We start from the raw sequence: 15,370 nt of genomic DNA on the forward strand, positions 1-15,370 counted from the left end.
TAAATATATATATATATATATGTTCTATTTCTTTGTAAAAGGCTTCTATAATGAAGCAAATATATATTTTTTAATTACATGCCAAATTTTGATGCCTAATAACCTTGTACAAATAGCTATGCATAAAAAGTATTAAATAATTAAATACCTAATGAGTTTGGTCCGAAGACTGAGATATCTTCAGCACTTAGACTGCTGAAAGAATTGAGCTGAGATAGACGAAGGTGTTTTCTAATTTGGCGATTGCACCGATCCCATGTTATTGCACCATTTGGAGTTTGGAAATGATACATAGGATTGTTGAAAGCCAAAGGTGGATTTTGAGAAGACTTATCTGGTTGAAGCTCAGGATCCACTGGAGAACTTGATTGACTATATGGAAATGACTGGTACCCAGAGGAAGCAACATTCGACAGCTAAAATAAAAAAATATATCCAATTAAAAGTTTTCAATTTAAATATCATTAAGTACTTGAGCAAGCATTTTTAATATAACAACTTTAGTTGTATTTATTTATGGGGCAATATAATAGTTATTTGCAATATAAAAATAGCTGTATGAAATATAAATAGCAAAATATGAAGAAAAATAAAATTAGCCTAAATAAATTTAAACAAAAAATAAATTGAACTTATTTTCTTTAAAAAAATAAGACTATTCTTATAATCAAAATTCTACAAATAAAGATTTATTTAAATGAATTTAAATTAAAGTGTGAAACATTTATGAAAAAAGAGCAAGGAATAAAAAAAAATAAAAAAACCATTTTAACCTTTCATGCAAATCTTATACTGCTGATTTAGATTTTCCAATTTATAATTTACAATTTCTTTTTGCACTTATACCAGACATTGCACTGATATTCATTTGCTTTAGAATAATATAATTGTAGGTAAAAAAATTACTTAAACTGCTTCAAGCTATCTTTATATTATTGACATCATTCTGAAGAACCAAAAGAGAAGTTAAGATTGGAAAATAATAAATTCAAAAATTTTAATTAATTTGGTAAGGAAAATTTCCCCTTTTAAAAGTTTTTGGCAGAAGTAAATATGTTTACATATGAAATTTGCAATAAAATATTTAGAACTCACATTTTTTGAAAAGTTTTTGGCAAATGTAAATATGCTAAACATTAAAGTGTTTATCAAAAAATATTTATAATGAAAAAATATACAATTCAAACCATTACATAATTTTTAAAACTGATTTAGAAACACAAAACTATCATACATTTGCCAAGTATGTTTTTAAAATACTTTTATTTATTAGAGAATTGCCTAAGTTTCTCAGTAAGGTCAATTTTTCAACGATTAACTGTCCGTTCACCATTAAAAAAAAAAAAAATCGAAAGCCAAATTATGGCAATGATCCATTTGAACTACAGTTTTTCCATATACTTACCATAATTTTACCACCTGGTTTCATGATACCAACCACTTTGTGCCAATAACCATCCTCACATCAAGGCGAACGGTGGATGAACAGTAATCAACTTTAGACTCAAACCGTTTTAAATGATTATGTGAGACAAATATGAGAAAAAAATATTGCACAGATAACTGTTCGATTCTTACCTGGCTAATAGATATTTGACTTCCTTTGTGGTTAGAAACTTCCATTTCTGCAGAGGTATTCACAGTGTCTTCATTACTATGTCCATTACAGGATACACTTCGTTTAGCAGGTTCCTTGTCCCGCACTCTGCTCGGCATTCTGGAGGCTGTGTTGGTACCATTAATATTGGCATTAGAGAGTATAATGCCATGATTTGGGTTGCTCATCGTTGGAGATTCCACGGGCTTTTGATGGTGTCGATGATTAGGCGTGGAGAATTCGTCTGAACTTTTGATCTCACCATAAATGCAGGATTTGGTAAAACGAGGAGAAACCGGTTCAGAGTTGTGCGTTCGAGAGCTCTCTGGGTTACCAGTCAATATGAGACCCTTGTCAGCATCAAATGCACTGCACAAAACATAGTCATCTGATGTTGTTAGGTCAGAAGCCGCCCTCTTTCCACTACCTAGTAAGTAGGCATTGCTGAAATAAGAAAATAAATTAAAATAACTATTAGGGAAATTAGTTTTAAAAGTTATTTATTCAAATACGGAGTGCCTTAAAAATGACCAACAATTTCTTGCATTCCGTTCAGGAAACTAGGTAGTTATTCTCATCAAATTTCAAAATTTTTCAATGAATTACATTGCTAATTATTAAAAAAAAAAAAGAAAACTTTCCTGCTACACGTCAGATCATTCCAACTGCAAGGGTATCAGTTAGTTTTGTCCTAAGGATAAATCAAGTAGTTGCCCCATAGGTTGCAGATCATTTGTCAGGCAAACTTTATACCTAATTATATTTGGTGAAAAGATACTTTAGGTTTTCCAAAAGAAGGCAGCAACTCCAACATTTCTATTGATTTCAATTTTTAATAAATTTTTCATATTGTTAATCATTTTTGGGACACCTAGTGCATTATATGCTGCCCCATTTGTACAATAACAAATCTTACATGCATGAACAATTGAATATATAATTGTTTACAAACATAAATTATCCTGATAAGAAGAGAGTTACATGTTACTGATGTATTCGGATGTTTGGTAGCCAATTCATAAGTTGTCTAGCGAAACAATTTTTGTTATAGAATCATAGGGAGAAATACTTGTACTCTACTTTACATTCTAATTATACATATATTTTTAAAGTACTGTGAAAACTTCAGCAAGGATGCAAACTTACTAAATTTACGAATTTTTCTTCTTTATAACAAAAATGTATTTTTTGGAACAAGTTTAGGGCAATTCGTAAAATTATTAAGTACATTAAAAAGATTATGGGTTAGTTATTTATTCATGATGGGAAAGAAAATAGACCAACTATACTCATTAAAGCTGGTAAACTGAGACGTATTAACAAAGAGGTATTTGTGCTGATTTCACGGTAAAATAATATTAAATCCTATTACTTTTTATTTTATTTTTCTAATTAGAGAAATGCTAACATATTGGTGCATCTCAAAAAAAATCCTGTGATTCCTCAATTATTGACTCATATTTATTTAATAAACTAGCCGCCTAAGGCGGCCAGCTGTCCGCCACGCTAAAGGTTTCCACAAATAAAGTTTTTTAAAACATAGCAGGAAATCTGAAGATTAGTGGACAATTAAAGTGTTTCTGTCCTGCAATTTTGTCTTCATATCCAGTTCTGCTGCAGATGTGTTATAGCTCTTGAGGATGTTTGAAGATGTAACTTTGCTATGGTAACCTAACCTATAATATAACTATCAGGTGGAGACTTGTTTTTTTTTTTTCTTAAAAAAAGGCCTCAGAAATTGTAAAAGCATACAAAAGTTGCTTTAAATACATGAAAAGAACACAAAAACGAATTAATTTTTTATGGTATCTATTTCTCTATAATTTTTTTATGGTATCAATTTCTATTTCTATATCGCTACAAAAAGTAACGTCGTGTAGACTATATTTGAGGGTGCCCCTTGATTCTCGCCAAGTTGTGATCGCGGTTGAGCGCCAAGCTGGGCGATGTTGAAACCCAATCGTGATTCTCAACGGTTTAAATTTTAGCGTTATTAATGTTCAACGGTATACGTAATTTCAGAGGTCCATTAGTTCTGCGTTAGATACCGGCTGGTAAGGTTACTTTTACTTCTGGTCAATAAGATCGAATGTATGTGGGCAGTCATAAAAAGGGACTTCATAAAAAAATGTCATCACCAGTTCGGTACCACAAACGCCATTTTCGATTCATATTTCGCCGAATTTATGTGACGATGGAGGTACACAGATTCTATTCACGATAAATTTAGACAGTATCTAACTGTTATTAGATAATTCTGTGCACCTAAATCTGAGTATATTCAAGCTTAATGAAGGAGTTGTTTTTTTTCCCTTTTCTTTCTGCACCTACTCCATTAATTTTTGCTTCGATTCAAAATCCTTTTTATTGGATTTATTAATTTTGCTTATATTGGGTTCATTGCAAGCTTTATCCGATGTTTTGTTGAAATTTTCCAATGTTTTTTGAAATATCATTATGTTTTGGCCGTTATTTCTGTTACCACGGTGTTCCGCGCAAACAGGAATAGCGCCAAACATAAGTCACCAATTTCGCCAAGGGGCATCCTCAAGTATAATTTTCCCTAATCGTCTCCGCTTAAGAAAAAAAAAAGAGCGTGGAAAGAAGAAGAAAAACTTATTATAACAATTATGAACAGCGATAAATATATCAAAGCGTAGCGTTCTATTTACGTATCTAATATGTTGCCACATTTTTAGTACAAAAGTTAAGGTTTTATCCACTTTGATAAATGTAAACTAATGCGAACCTTACAATTAAATTATCAATTCCTTCGTATATTATTGGTTTAAGTTGTCGAAAATTAATATTTCAATTGTAAGGTTCGCATTAGCATACATTTATAAGAGTGGAGAAAAGTATATGCATTTTTTAATAGTTTCTTGAATATGGCTCTTTGAAGACGAAAAAGCATAGATTTTCTTACAAAATGACTGATAACTAAGAAACTAATCCAAATTTTTGAAAAAGAAAAAAAAAAAAACTTCTTCATTATGTCAAAACACAATTATGTGCCGAGTTTCGTGCCTGGGCGAGGCTTCTGGGGCGATATATTGTGATTACAGACACACACACACACAGCCGCGTTTATTATTATGTATAGATTATGAGGTATATTTAAAATATTTATCAAGAATATATTCTGTACCAGTCATGCAATACCTCATAAAGTATTACAAATTTCAACACAAACCCCCTTTTAATATCTAATCTGAATTTTTTTTAAGAGGCCATAACCTTTCCTTTTTGAAAATATTTACTATAACATTTCATGAATACAGTTTAGGTTTATCTATTTATATATGTATGTAATTCTAATATCATTATCTTAATAATAATAAGATATTAATAAGTCAAGACAACAGCACAACACACTACAGCTCGCAAGTCAGAGAATTCATGGGAACCAATGATTTGCTAGCATATATACATATAGCTTAGCAATAATCAAAAGTAAAGTTAATAAATGCTTTATACACATAACTAGAAAAAAATTTTATGCCTTAAAATTCATTAAAAAATAAAAAGATTTTAAAAATCTTACCGAGGTAAAGTCGAAGGTCTATTTGCGTGCGTCACAGGTGTCATCTTCTGATTGACAGTGGTCAAGGAATGGTAATCTGTATCAACATTCACTGTACGGACAGAATTCATAACATACGTTTGTACTATCTCCCGATGAACATTTTTCATATTGGAATGATCACTAAGTTTCAGAGATATGTTTTCGTTGTTTATGGAGTTGCTGTTGTGGTCTGTGTGTGTGCTGCTGGTGCTAGATGATGGGGTTAGTGACATTTTCGCCATCGGAGTACGTCCCAAAGCAGCAGATATTCCGTCGAGTATCTGCTTCAGAGTATCGAGATGGTCGTAATAGCACTAAAAGTGAAAATTATCATTAATATTAAATGATAAATATGAGTAAAATATTAAGAGATAGAATTGAAAATACATACTTTTTGATTTACTCTAGGTAAATTTTCTGTCAGCAAATTGTGCAAAATAGCCATTTCTTTACCAATATCTATATATCCATCAAATTCATTTCTTTTATTGAACTCTTTGGTGGGAGGACTCTAAAAATTAAAACAATGAATAAGAACTTAAACTGATAGGTAAGCATATTTTCGAACTACACTTTACATGGTCGCTAAAAAACAAAATTGAAATATGAATTTATAATCGTATTATCATAATAGTCCTTTCCAATTAATAATGCATAAAATCGTTGCCTCATACCTATATTTCTATTCTGGAGCTTAAAAATAATAGATTCTTTTAAAATTGTAACTCTTTAAAAATAATTGATTGATTAAACAGTAAAGAAATGAATGATTTTTTGAAATTCTTCTTTAAAATAATACTATTATTTAACACAAATATATTTCAATATTTATAAAAATGACTAAGCTTACAGAAATCTGACGCAGAAATGCCTTCATTGTACTCCATTCCTTTTCAACAAAGCCATTCATGAACTCCATAAAGCTTTCTTTACCACCAAACCTGCAAATTTAAAAGAATTTTTTTTTCTCTAAAAGACAGCTACTTACAACTTTAATAATTTTGTAAATGAATAAAAATTTATATTTATATATATATATATATTAATGCTAAGAAAAACTTATTCACTAGGTGACAATTTAGTTCTAATTTTAATCACTTTGAACTCAACTCAGAAAACAATTGAACTCTGTATGATGGGAAACTCATGATTAAGAATGAATTCAGAGCTTAATCATTTTATTGAAATAAACAACTATTGCCAGGACAGTTAATGTTTTTAGAAATTGGCACAGAATAAATAGGAATAAAGTTTATTTTAAATTTAGGTAACATACAATTATAAAATTTATAGTGTAATAAGTAACAGTTCATAACACGAAGAGCAATTAATAATAACTATGGTTTGTGTTAATTACTTATAAAAAAATAAAAATTTATGTGTTTATTATATTTGATCTTTTCTAAATTACTAATTAATTGTTAAACTTAAGGATATTAAGATGTTTTGAAACCTTTTATATTTATACCTAAAGAGTTTACTAATAGTAAAATCTTTTAAAATGTTAAAAAAAACCAAAGGGTTGCTGGTTTGTACACAATCCCAAATATAGTAGAACCATAGTTCTATAGTAGAATATTGGTTTGAACCTGTGTTTATCAGCATCACTTTTAATGTGAAATAGCTGCTACCATTCTTGGCATCAAATGACACTAAACTTCTTAACAGAGTGAAAAAACTATTCTGATTTTGATTTTAACAGTACCACTGAAAATAGATATTTTTTCTACTTTAAAAAAAAAAAAAAAAAAAAAAAAAAAACATATTGAAACATTGCATCATAAACATAATCTAGTTCTTTTTACCTAAATTGCTGACAGAACCTATAATTATATTGGCTTTAAACATATAAGAGAATAGCAATAACTAAGAAAAAATGTTCATTTACAAATAATTAGTTCTACTTGTTAAGTAACTATAGAAATTTTCATACCTGGTGAAGTTGGCTAAAGTTTGTACAGTTTTAGCGACCAAAGTCAAATTTCTTGCAGATTTACCCTGAGGATACTCTTGTGAGAGGTTGAAAAGACTGGGAGATAAAATTGCTGGACAGAGAAATCTTAGGAAAATGGATGCACTAATCAGGTTATCACACAGTTCATCTTTTCCTGCAGCTGTCAATCTTTTGCGACACTCATGGAACACTTCCCTCAGCTCACTGCAAGGAATTCAAACAAAATTTAACAATACAAGAATTTAATGTTGAAACTGTAATTTTTTTTTATTTATATAAATAGAAGAGTTTATGGTTTTAAGGGAAGTGAATAAACATTATAACAAATAAACACCAAGGTGTCCAAATACCAGACACCTTTGGGATCAGGACTATGACAGAGAAGTGAAATTTTAGGATTATTGGGGAACTTTTTGTAATCGGTTTTGTAAATATATAAAGTATGAGTAAAATTACTCTAAACGATTTGCGAGAATAATAAAGTTTATTAAAATTCCATACTCCTGTTCTCTACCATAAATAACAATATAATAGCATGAAAAAATATTGATTAATAAAATTTGTTTTCAGTTTAATATTTCTTTCCTGGCAGTTGAATTTTGGATTCAAAGCAACAATCTCATTAAACTGAATATAAATAAGATGTTTTGTGACACAGGATCCAAAAACTAAAACAGCAATTGGGTAACTTAAGCAGTAATAAATATAAATGTGATCTGAAAGAAAAATGGATAATCGTAGGATCAGATGATCGAGCATCGGATTATCGAAGTTCTTAACATACACGTTAAGAACTTTAATATTATCTTTAATCAGATGCATCCACAACATTTAAATAATCAAATCTAAATTACAGCCTATAAAATAGTAATTGCACTGGCTTTTAACTTTATACAATTAAAAATAAATTTGCATATTACATTAAACAAGCATAGTAAATAATTGATAAAGTTTGTGTAATTGCACGGTTTTTAAAATATAAATACTTTTTTTAATATGTTAGATCAAATTTTAGGTTACAGGGAAATTTATATACTTAGATAAATTATCAAAATATATCTAACATATCTGTTTCAATTTTAATATCAAATTTTCTATGTTCTTACTTAAGAATATCAGTAATGTATTTTGAGCATAATAAAATCTATTGTAGAACAATATTTTAAAGATAACTAAGACTTACCAAGCTTTATTTTCTTTAAAATATATCCATAAAATGTAAATTTTGTGAATATGCCTAATTTTCACAAATTGCAATTTGTGTTTCGAAAGGTACTTAATATAGGACAGATATGTGTGATTCTAAAATCATTTTGATGAGAATTGTGGGTGGTAATTCTCAAATCTCTCTTTTGTGAATCGCAATGCGTGATTTGTAAACTACTAGAATAAGAATTGTGAGGCATGATTGATAAATAATTTTAATGTGAATCATGATGTGATTTATAAAATACCTTAATACAAATCCTGATGAGTAATTTGCAAATCACTTTAAAGTAATATTCGATATGTGATTCATTGATCACTTTCAGTTAAACCACAATTCGTAGAACATTTTATGTGAATTTCTGATCCATAAATCAAGAATCAGTTTAATGTGAATCACAATGTTTATTCATAATCAATGAAACCAGTAGGACTAAACTTTATTTATTAGCAGTAAAAACTGAATGTAAAAATTTGATTGTAAATTATACAAAATTAATTATCCTTCTTACATAAATTAAAAGAACAAATAGGACAACAATATTAACCTGTCGCAATAATGAAGTCAACACATTAAACATGTTTCTAAATCAATTAAACCCTTTATATCATTCGCAAAACTATGAATAAGAAACCTAAAATTTGCTAGAAATTTCAGCTTTCAAAACATCAGAGATATGAACAACAATCTGGTCTGAAAAATCTAGGAGAGAAAAGTTTTGCATCTTCTTTAACACCTTTTTTTCACTTCAAGCATTAAAAATTGCATAATTAGAATTTCTATAATTTTCCTTTGAATTTATTTTTTTTCATTACTTTTTTGCAAGAAAAATTAGTAGTATTTTAATTTCTAAAAAATCAAGTACTTTTCAAGTACCCTATGGCAGAATTCAAGGACTTTCTGGGGCCCTGATTTTTTTTTTCAACCAAATTCAAGGACTTTCAAGGTTTTTCAAGTACAGTGGGAACCCTGGTTATGGTAAGTCATTATGATTTTCAAAATATATACAAGGTTAAAGAACAGAATTAATTAAAATAAAAAATTTTAATGAAAAAAGCAAACAAATTTAAACTACTTTAATACTTTACTGATAATTAATGATAATGCAAGTTAAATTTTTTTTATATGCATTTTTGCTGAAAATTTTTTATTGTATGTTTAGAACTCAAATATATAAATAAAAAAATTTATTAAAGATATAATATATAGATATTTAAAGTTCATAGAAGAAAGAACTTCATTAAAAAACTATGCATAATTATCACTATAATTTCAAAATTTTATATTTAATATGAAACTTTTCCTTTGTAATGGAAGTAAAAAAAATTACTTACTGTGGAAAGTTAGAAGCAGAGTTAATAATTTTAACCCAAACCATTTCAACATATGTCATTAAATGTGACTGCTGTCTAAGTAATGCTGCATTGTTGGTAACTTTCATGGGGTCAACCTAAAGACATGAATAAAAATGAAGTACATTAGTTCCTGGAAAAACTTCTACAGCCATTAAAAAATAGTATCAAAATTTTTAAGTTAAGCATTTAACGAAGAGTTCGGAAATAAATACAAAACAAAAAATTATAAGAATTATAATTCACAATAAAATTATTAGTAATATAAAACTATAAGTAAAACATTACGAACCTCACAATCGTCATTAGAATCCAGTACCATTCGCAAAAATAGCCCCAAAGTGTCTTGTAAATACTAAAAAAGATTTATAAAAATAAATTGCTTAAAAATTTCATTTGGGATTGATAGTCAATAGTAGAAAAAAATAAGAAATTACAAATATGATTTAAAAATTATTAGAAAAATTCCAATAGATAATTCCTTAGTATATGTAAAATGGAACATAAAATGTACAAATATTGATGTATTTTAAATGGAGTTTTAGAACCCCAGTATATTAATTAAAACCATACAAGAGTATTTATATGAGACGAGGGCAATGTTTAATGAGTTATCATTACATGATATTTTGTACTATATAATTTCAAATAGAGATAAAAATAGTGAAAATGATCAAAAATTGAAAAATAAAGATTTTTTTTTCTATAAATTCAGTATACATTTTCAAATTTGATGAAAAAGATATCTTCATCATATCAATGTTAGAAATATGTTTCCATTCTAACATGTTCCTAAAGATGAACAGATTATTTTTTCTATTCTTCTATCTTTTATTTTAAAGACGAGGTATGTGATGTTTAAGTTTAATTGCAAAAAAGACTATACTGTTGTAAACTCAAACTCTACATACTCAAATTAAAGAACCCTAAAGTATTTAAAACTAAGTTAGAGGCTAAATAAAAATAGAATATATAAAAAAAAATAAACATTACTAGATTGCCTTGGGGTAGTAGAACTTATTTACCCAAAATGAAACATCCCTTAGAAATAGTGACATTCCATAACTCATACTTCTCTCAATGAATAAATAAGGTTTAATATATCCCATTGTATAAATATTAACAATCAAAAGCTTATAACTTTAGATGTTAAATTTATATCATTGTTATTTATCATTTGATTCATATACTATAAATTAAAAATTAAATGTGTAATTTTTTATAATCCATCTATTAACTTTTTATAGTATATACTTATTTTTTATCCATTTATTTGTCAAAAATGTGACTTGTGGAAAATACTTTGAAATATGTATTCAATTACAGATAAAAGAACAAACATTTACAAGACAGAACAAGAACTAACAAAATTTGATAATCATCAAGACTAATGTTGAGTTATCTCAGGAAATGGTTAATTTAGGCAAAAAAAAAAAAAAAAAAGAAAAAAAAAACGAATGTTCAAAAAATTTAATCATATCCCCAATAAATGATGCATGATACTGATTTCTAAAAAAGTTATACAAACCTTATCTCCTAAAAGTTTCATATAAGCTTCTGTGCCTTTGGTAGCTAAAGAGTTTCCTCTAAAAGTCAAGTGAAGATCTCCTACATTAAAAAAAAAAAAGTTTTAAAATAATTTTTAAAGACAATGAAATAAGAATAATTAATTTGAAATTGCAAAAAGAGTTGTACCAATTTTTTCAACATCAGACATAACTAGTTCTGCTAAAAATTCTTTAGTCATATTTTCTTTCTGCATAATATTAATAAGGGTGGTTGCAACATCCTCCTATTAAAATAATACATTATACTTAATAAATAATACAATAATTATATTATTAAATAAATGATACTAATACATAGCCAAATTATTCAACAAAAAATAAGCACCTTTTAAGCACTTTAAAAAATATCACAACTTAGTTGGAAAGTTTTTGACAATCGACGGTTTTATCTTGTTTTAACCGTCACGTCTAAAAAAAAAAAACTTTTCGCATTGTTTTTGACAATTGTCAAAAATCATGAAATTTTGAATCATGTAAAACAAATGGCGTTTTTACACGCTACGGACAGACTATACGCTAAAATAGATTTAAGTTGAATTAATTATGAAAACGTTGAATAGAACAATGTGAGCTGTGTCTTTTTGCATAATTCGAAGCGATAATCAACATAATAAAGGAGAAATCTCATTTTGAAAAAGGGAAAATTAAGCACTTTTTAAAAACACCCAATGAAAAAAGCACCTTTAAGGGCTTTTAAAAAACGAAAATCAAAAAGAAGCACCTTTAAGCACTTATTAAAATCGCTACGCACCCTGAATATTATACAATTAAATATAATTTTAAAACAAATAAAAGAAACTTGCAAATCATGCAGTGTTTAAATTTGAATAATTTTTTTACCTTTGCACGAACACTGATAGCAGGTTCCAGCATTTCACATAAAGTTTTATATTCAGACTTTACATACTAGAAGAAAAAAAAAACAATTTAAAAATTAACACAAATTCACAGATAACAAGGAAATTTGCTCGTATAAAAAACAACAACAATTTGTTTTGTTTCAAAACCAAACTACTCACTTGTAAGAGATCTTTATACACAATAAGTGGTAAAACTTCTACAGTTTGAAAGCGAGATTTTATTCGAATGGAAGGATTATCCTTTCCACTTGCTCCTTTTTCCGTAGTAACAGGATACCTAAAAAACATGTTCATAAATTATTTTGTGTAGGAAATAATTTTCAAATAAAAAGTAATAGTTTAAATTATAGTTCGTAAATTAGTTGTCCTCACCCTCTCAAACCCCCAAAAAAGAAATATTAGTAAAGGCAATTTTAACATAAGAGATTACCAAACCATATAAGTTATCATATAGAATTGTTTGCTTTTGAAACGTTTTAGTTAGCATTAACAGAACTTTTAAATATACAAATTTATTTCCACTTGTTTAGATGAAGGTAATGGAAAAATGAGACATACAATAAACTACCTAATCAAAATTACAGATTGCAAAATCTTATGGCTTTACACTTTAAAGAAAAACTATAAAGGTGTTCCAGCTTAATACTATTTCTCCTAATGTTAGAAGAAAGCTTGTATTGATTTTCAAATAATATTGAGGGACAAAATTAAACTCTATCTCCAAAAGTTTGTTGATAACATAAGAAGACAAGGTGAGATTGTCGTTGACAAACAGAATTAGATTTCACATTAAAACTTATTTCTTTTGACACATTCCACAGAATTTTTTTTCAGTTTGTTCTTCTATTAAACAGACATATATATGTTATATTTGGTGAGAATTTTAGAAGAATACAGAATTAAAACTTTTTCAACATTTTAAAATAGGTTATAAATCTTCCCCAAAACATTTCATATAGTTCATGAGGAAGAAAAAAGCATCGAAAGGAATTTATAATAAAAAATTGCAGAAAATATTTGATAAATATAGAAGAGATAATCTAAAATCCCACTCAGAGAAGTATTGTTTTAGGGAAAAGGAAAAATAGACTTTTGATTCGAAAATTACAACTAGGCATTTTACAAAAGTTTTGAATTTAAAATAAAATTGCAATGTCAAAAAATATTTTTATAGGTATTACTTTCTGCGGAATTAATTTTTATGCGATACTATCAACAGAAAAAACTCTTAATTAGAAGAGTTTTACATTAATAAGTCAAAATTTGTAAGATTGATAAATAGACATGATCAATTTTGATAGTTAACAATTTTGTATTCATTTTCGAATGTTTTTCAGTTCACAAAAAATACTTTGATCTTAGATGTACATGTAAAATGTGTAGTTCGTTACAAAGCAAAGTCAGTTATAAAGCAAATAAAAATATCAATAAAGAAAAACATACAATAAGGTTCAAGCAAATTTTTAAAAGATTGTCCAAATTTAATTAAAATTATGTAATGCCAATATCTCTTTCTCTCTCCTGCGCTGTATGTATAAATTTTATACATATTAAAAAGAAATGGACAAAAAGTAATTACCATTTTTCCAGCAAATGTTTTCCATTAATACTAGACACAGGAATATTTACAGAACCTAAAATAAACATAAAATAATTATAAAATGTAATAATTTATTTATTTAATTAAAACATTTAACAATAGTTTGTGAACAAAATATAAATAAATGAATTTATTAAAATGAGAAATATGTTTTGATGGGACAGAAAAATTTATCATTTACTACTTTTCCGAATTTGAATCACAATTCAGGAAGTTATTTATTGGTAAGAAATATTCAAATATAATAAATTCCAGACCACAGAAATAAAGAGAAAATGTAGAAACTTTGCAGAAAAGCTCTTCTACTTTCAATCATTAATTGCATTTACAATCAAGGGAATTCATTTAACAACTGTTTACATTGTTTAAATGAATTGCACATTTTGCCCTATCACTTTCAATTTTCAGAACAAAAGACAAAAAAAGGAGTTTTTAATCATAACCTAACTTTGTTTTGAATTTTAAGATCAAATTGTAAATAAATTATTCACTTAGCATATTAGCAAAATGAAGTTTACCAGAGAAAGTACATGAGGTGTCACTCACCTACAATTTTGAACAGAATCTGAATTTAAATGAAATATAACACCAATGAGCAGTTTATTAGTTGTGCAGAATAAAAGATCAAACATTTGTCACAGAAAATTTAAATACTCTTTTTGTTTGAAAATTGATAAAAGATAACCAATACTGCATTTTAACTTGATAAAAAATCAAAATTAACTCACTTCAATTATTATTATATAGATATAGACATATTTCTGTTAATTAAATCTGAAAGTTTATCTAGAACTTGATTAAGGTTCGAATGCCTTTCTTGAATCTCTACCCACTTTTTAACTGCAAGATGCATAACTTTTCGTTAACAAAATATGAAAAACATAATATCTTAACTACACGTAAAAATATTCACTCTGATCAAACTAATACAAGAACAACTTTTTGAAATGTTACAGAAAAAGTTATTGTTCAATGAAAAGCACAAAGAACTATAATTTAAAATATTTTTCTTTTAATTTATTGAATATAACCACATTAATTTGATAAAAAAAATTAATCAAGTTCACGCGTAAGTGATCAGAAAATTCCATGCCCCTTATTACTTTTATTTTTTGAGATTTCACTACAATTGAATTATATATATAAATGTGCACAATCACATAGTTGAGGAAAAATTTTCAAAATAGTTAAGCTAAAACAAGGATTTCGTACTTGTTAGTACTTATAAGGGTTTTGTACTATATATAAAAAGAAAAATTACTAAGAAACTATAAAGAAAATTACAAATAATTAAAAAACAAAAAATTTTTACATACCAATTAAAACATTTTTATCTCTTCTTTTTTTCTTGTCAGCTTCTCGAAATAAATTTACACAGATGTTTCCAACACTTGGTAAGCTACTGCAAACAAATGAAATACACATTAAGAAAGTTAATTATTAATTAAAAAATACATAATTAATAGATAAGTTCTAAACATAATTAAATTCAAAAGTCTATGTTTTTCATAGTAAAGTTTAGATTGGTTGTTCTTATAATGAGAATAATACTCTCTAATAAGGCAATCAATAAACAAATACCAAATTGATAAACAAATAAAAGTCTAGATAAAAACTTCCTATAGAAGTTGTGCTACACCAGGAAACATTTGTACAGGTCAATGTGT

The 15,370-nt window shown here is 27.3% G+C and overlaps 1 protein-coding gene across 16 annotated transcripts in view; it reads right to left on the reverse strand.

Annotated features, from left to right (window-relative positions):
- Positions 1–15,370, reverse strand: part of raskol (Ras GTPase-activating protein raskol) — a 319,700-nt gene that overhangs the window by 11,643 nt on the left and 292,687 nt on the right. For all 16 annotated transcript variants that reach the window (XM_087159432.1, XM_087159431.1, XM_087159433.1 and 13 more), the window contains 14 exons: positions 15,020–15,105; positions 13,683–13,737; positions 12,263–12,380; positions 12,084–12,149; positions 11,371–11,467; positions 11,204–11,283; positions 9,968–10,030; positions 9,658–9,773; positions 7,096–7,320; positions 6,013–6,103; positions 5,554–5,673; positions 5,142–5,476; positions 1,579–2,041; positions 149–416 (listed from right to left, as the gene is read on the reverse strand). In XM_087159432.1, the coding sequence (XP_087015558.1) occupies positions 149–416; positions 1,579–2,041; positions 5,142–5,476; positions 5,554–5,673; positions 6,013–6,103; positions 7,096–7,320; positions 9,658–9,773; positions 9,968–10,030; positions 11,204–11,283; positions 11,371–11,467; positions 12,084–12,149; positions 12,263–12,380; positions 13,683–13,737; positions 15,020–15,105 (2,183 nt within the window). The remainder of the gene's footprint in view (positions 1–148; positions 417–1,578; positions 2,042–5,141; positions 5,477–5,553; positions 5,674–6,012; positions 6,104–7,095; positions 7,321–9,657; positions 9,774–9,967; positions 10,031–11,203; positions 11,284–11,370; positions 11,468–12,083; positions 12,150–12,262; positions 12,381–13,682; positions 13,738–15,019; positions 15,106–15,370) is intronic.

Source organism: Parasteatoda tepidariorum, chromosome 3, assembly GCF_982258835.1.
Source record: "Parasteatoda tepidariorum strain Cologne lab strain chromosome 3, Ptep-v5.0, whole genome shotgun sequence".
In the NCBI taxonomy this organism is placed as follows: domain Eukaryota; kingdom Metazoa; phylum Arthropoda; class Arachnida; order Araneae; family Theridiidae; genus Parasteatoda; species Parasteatoda tepidariorum.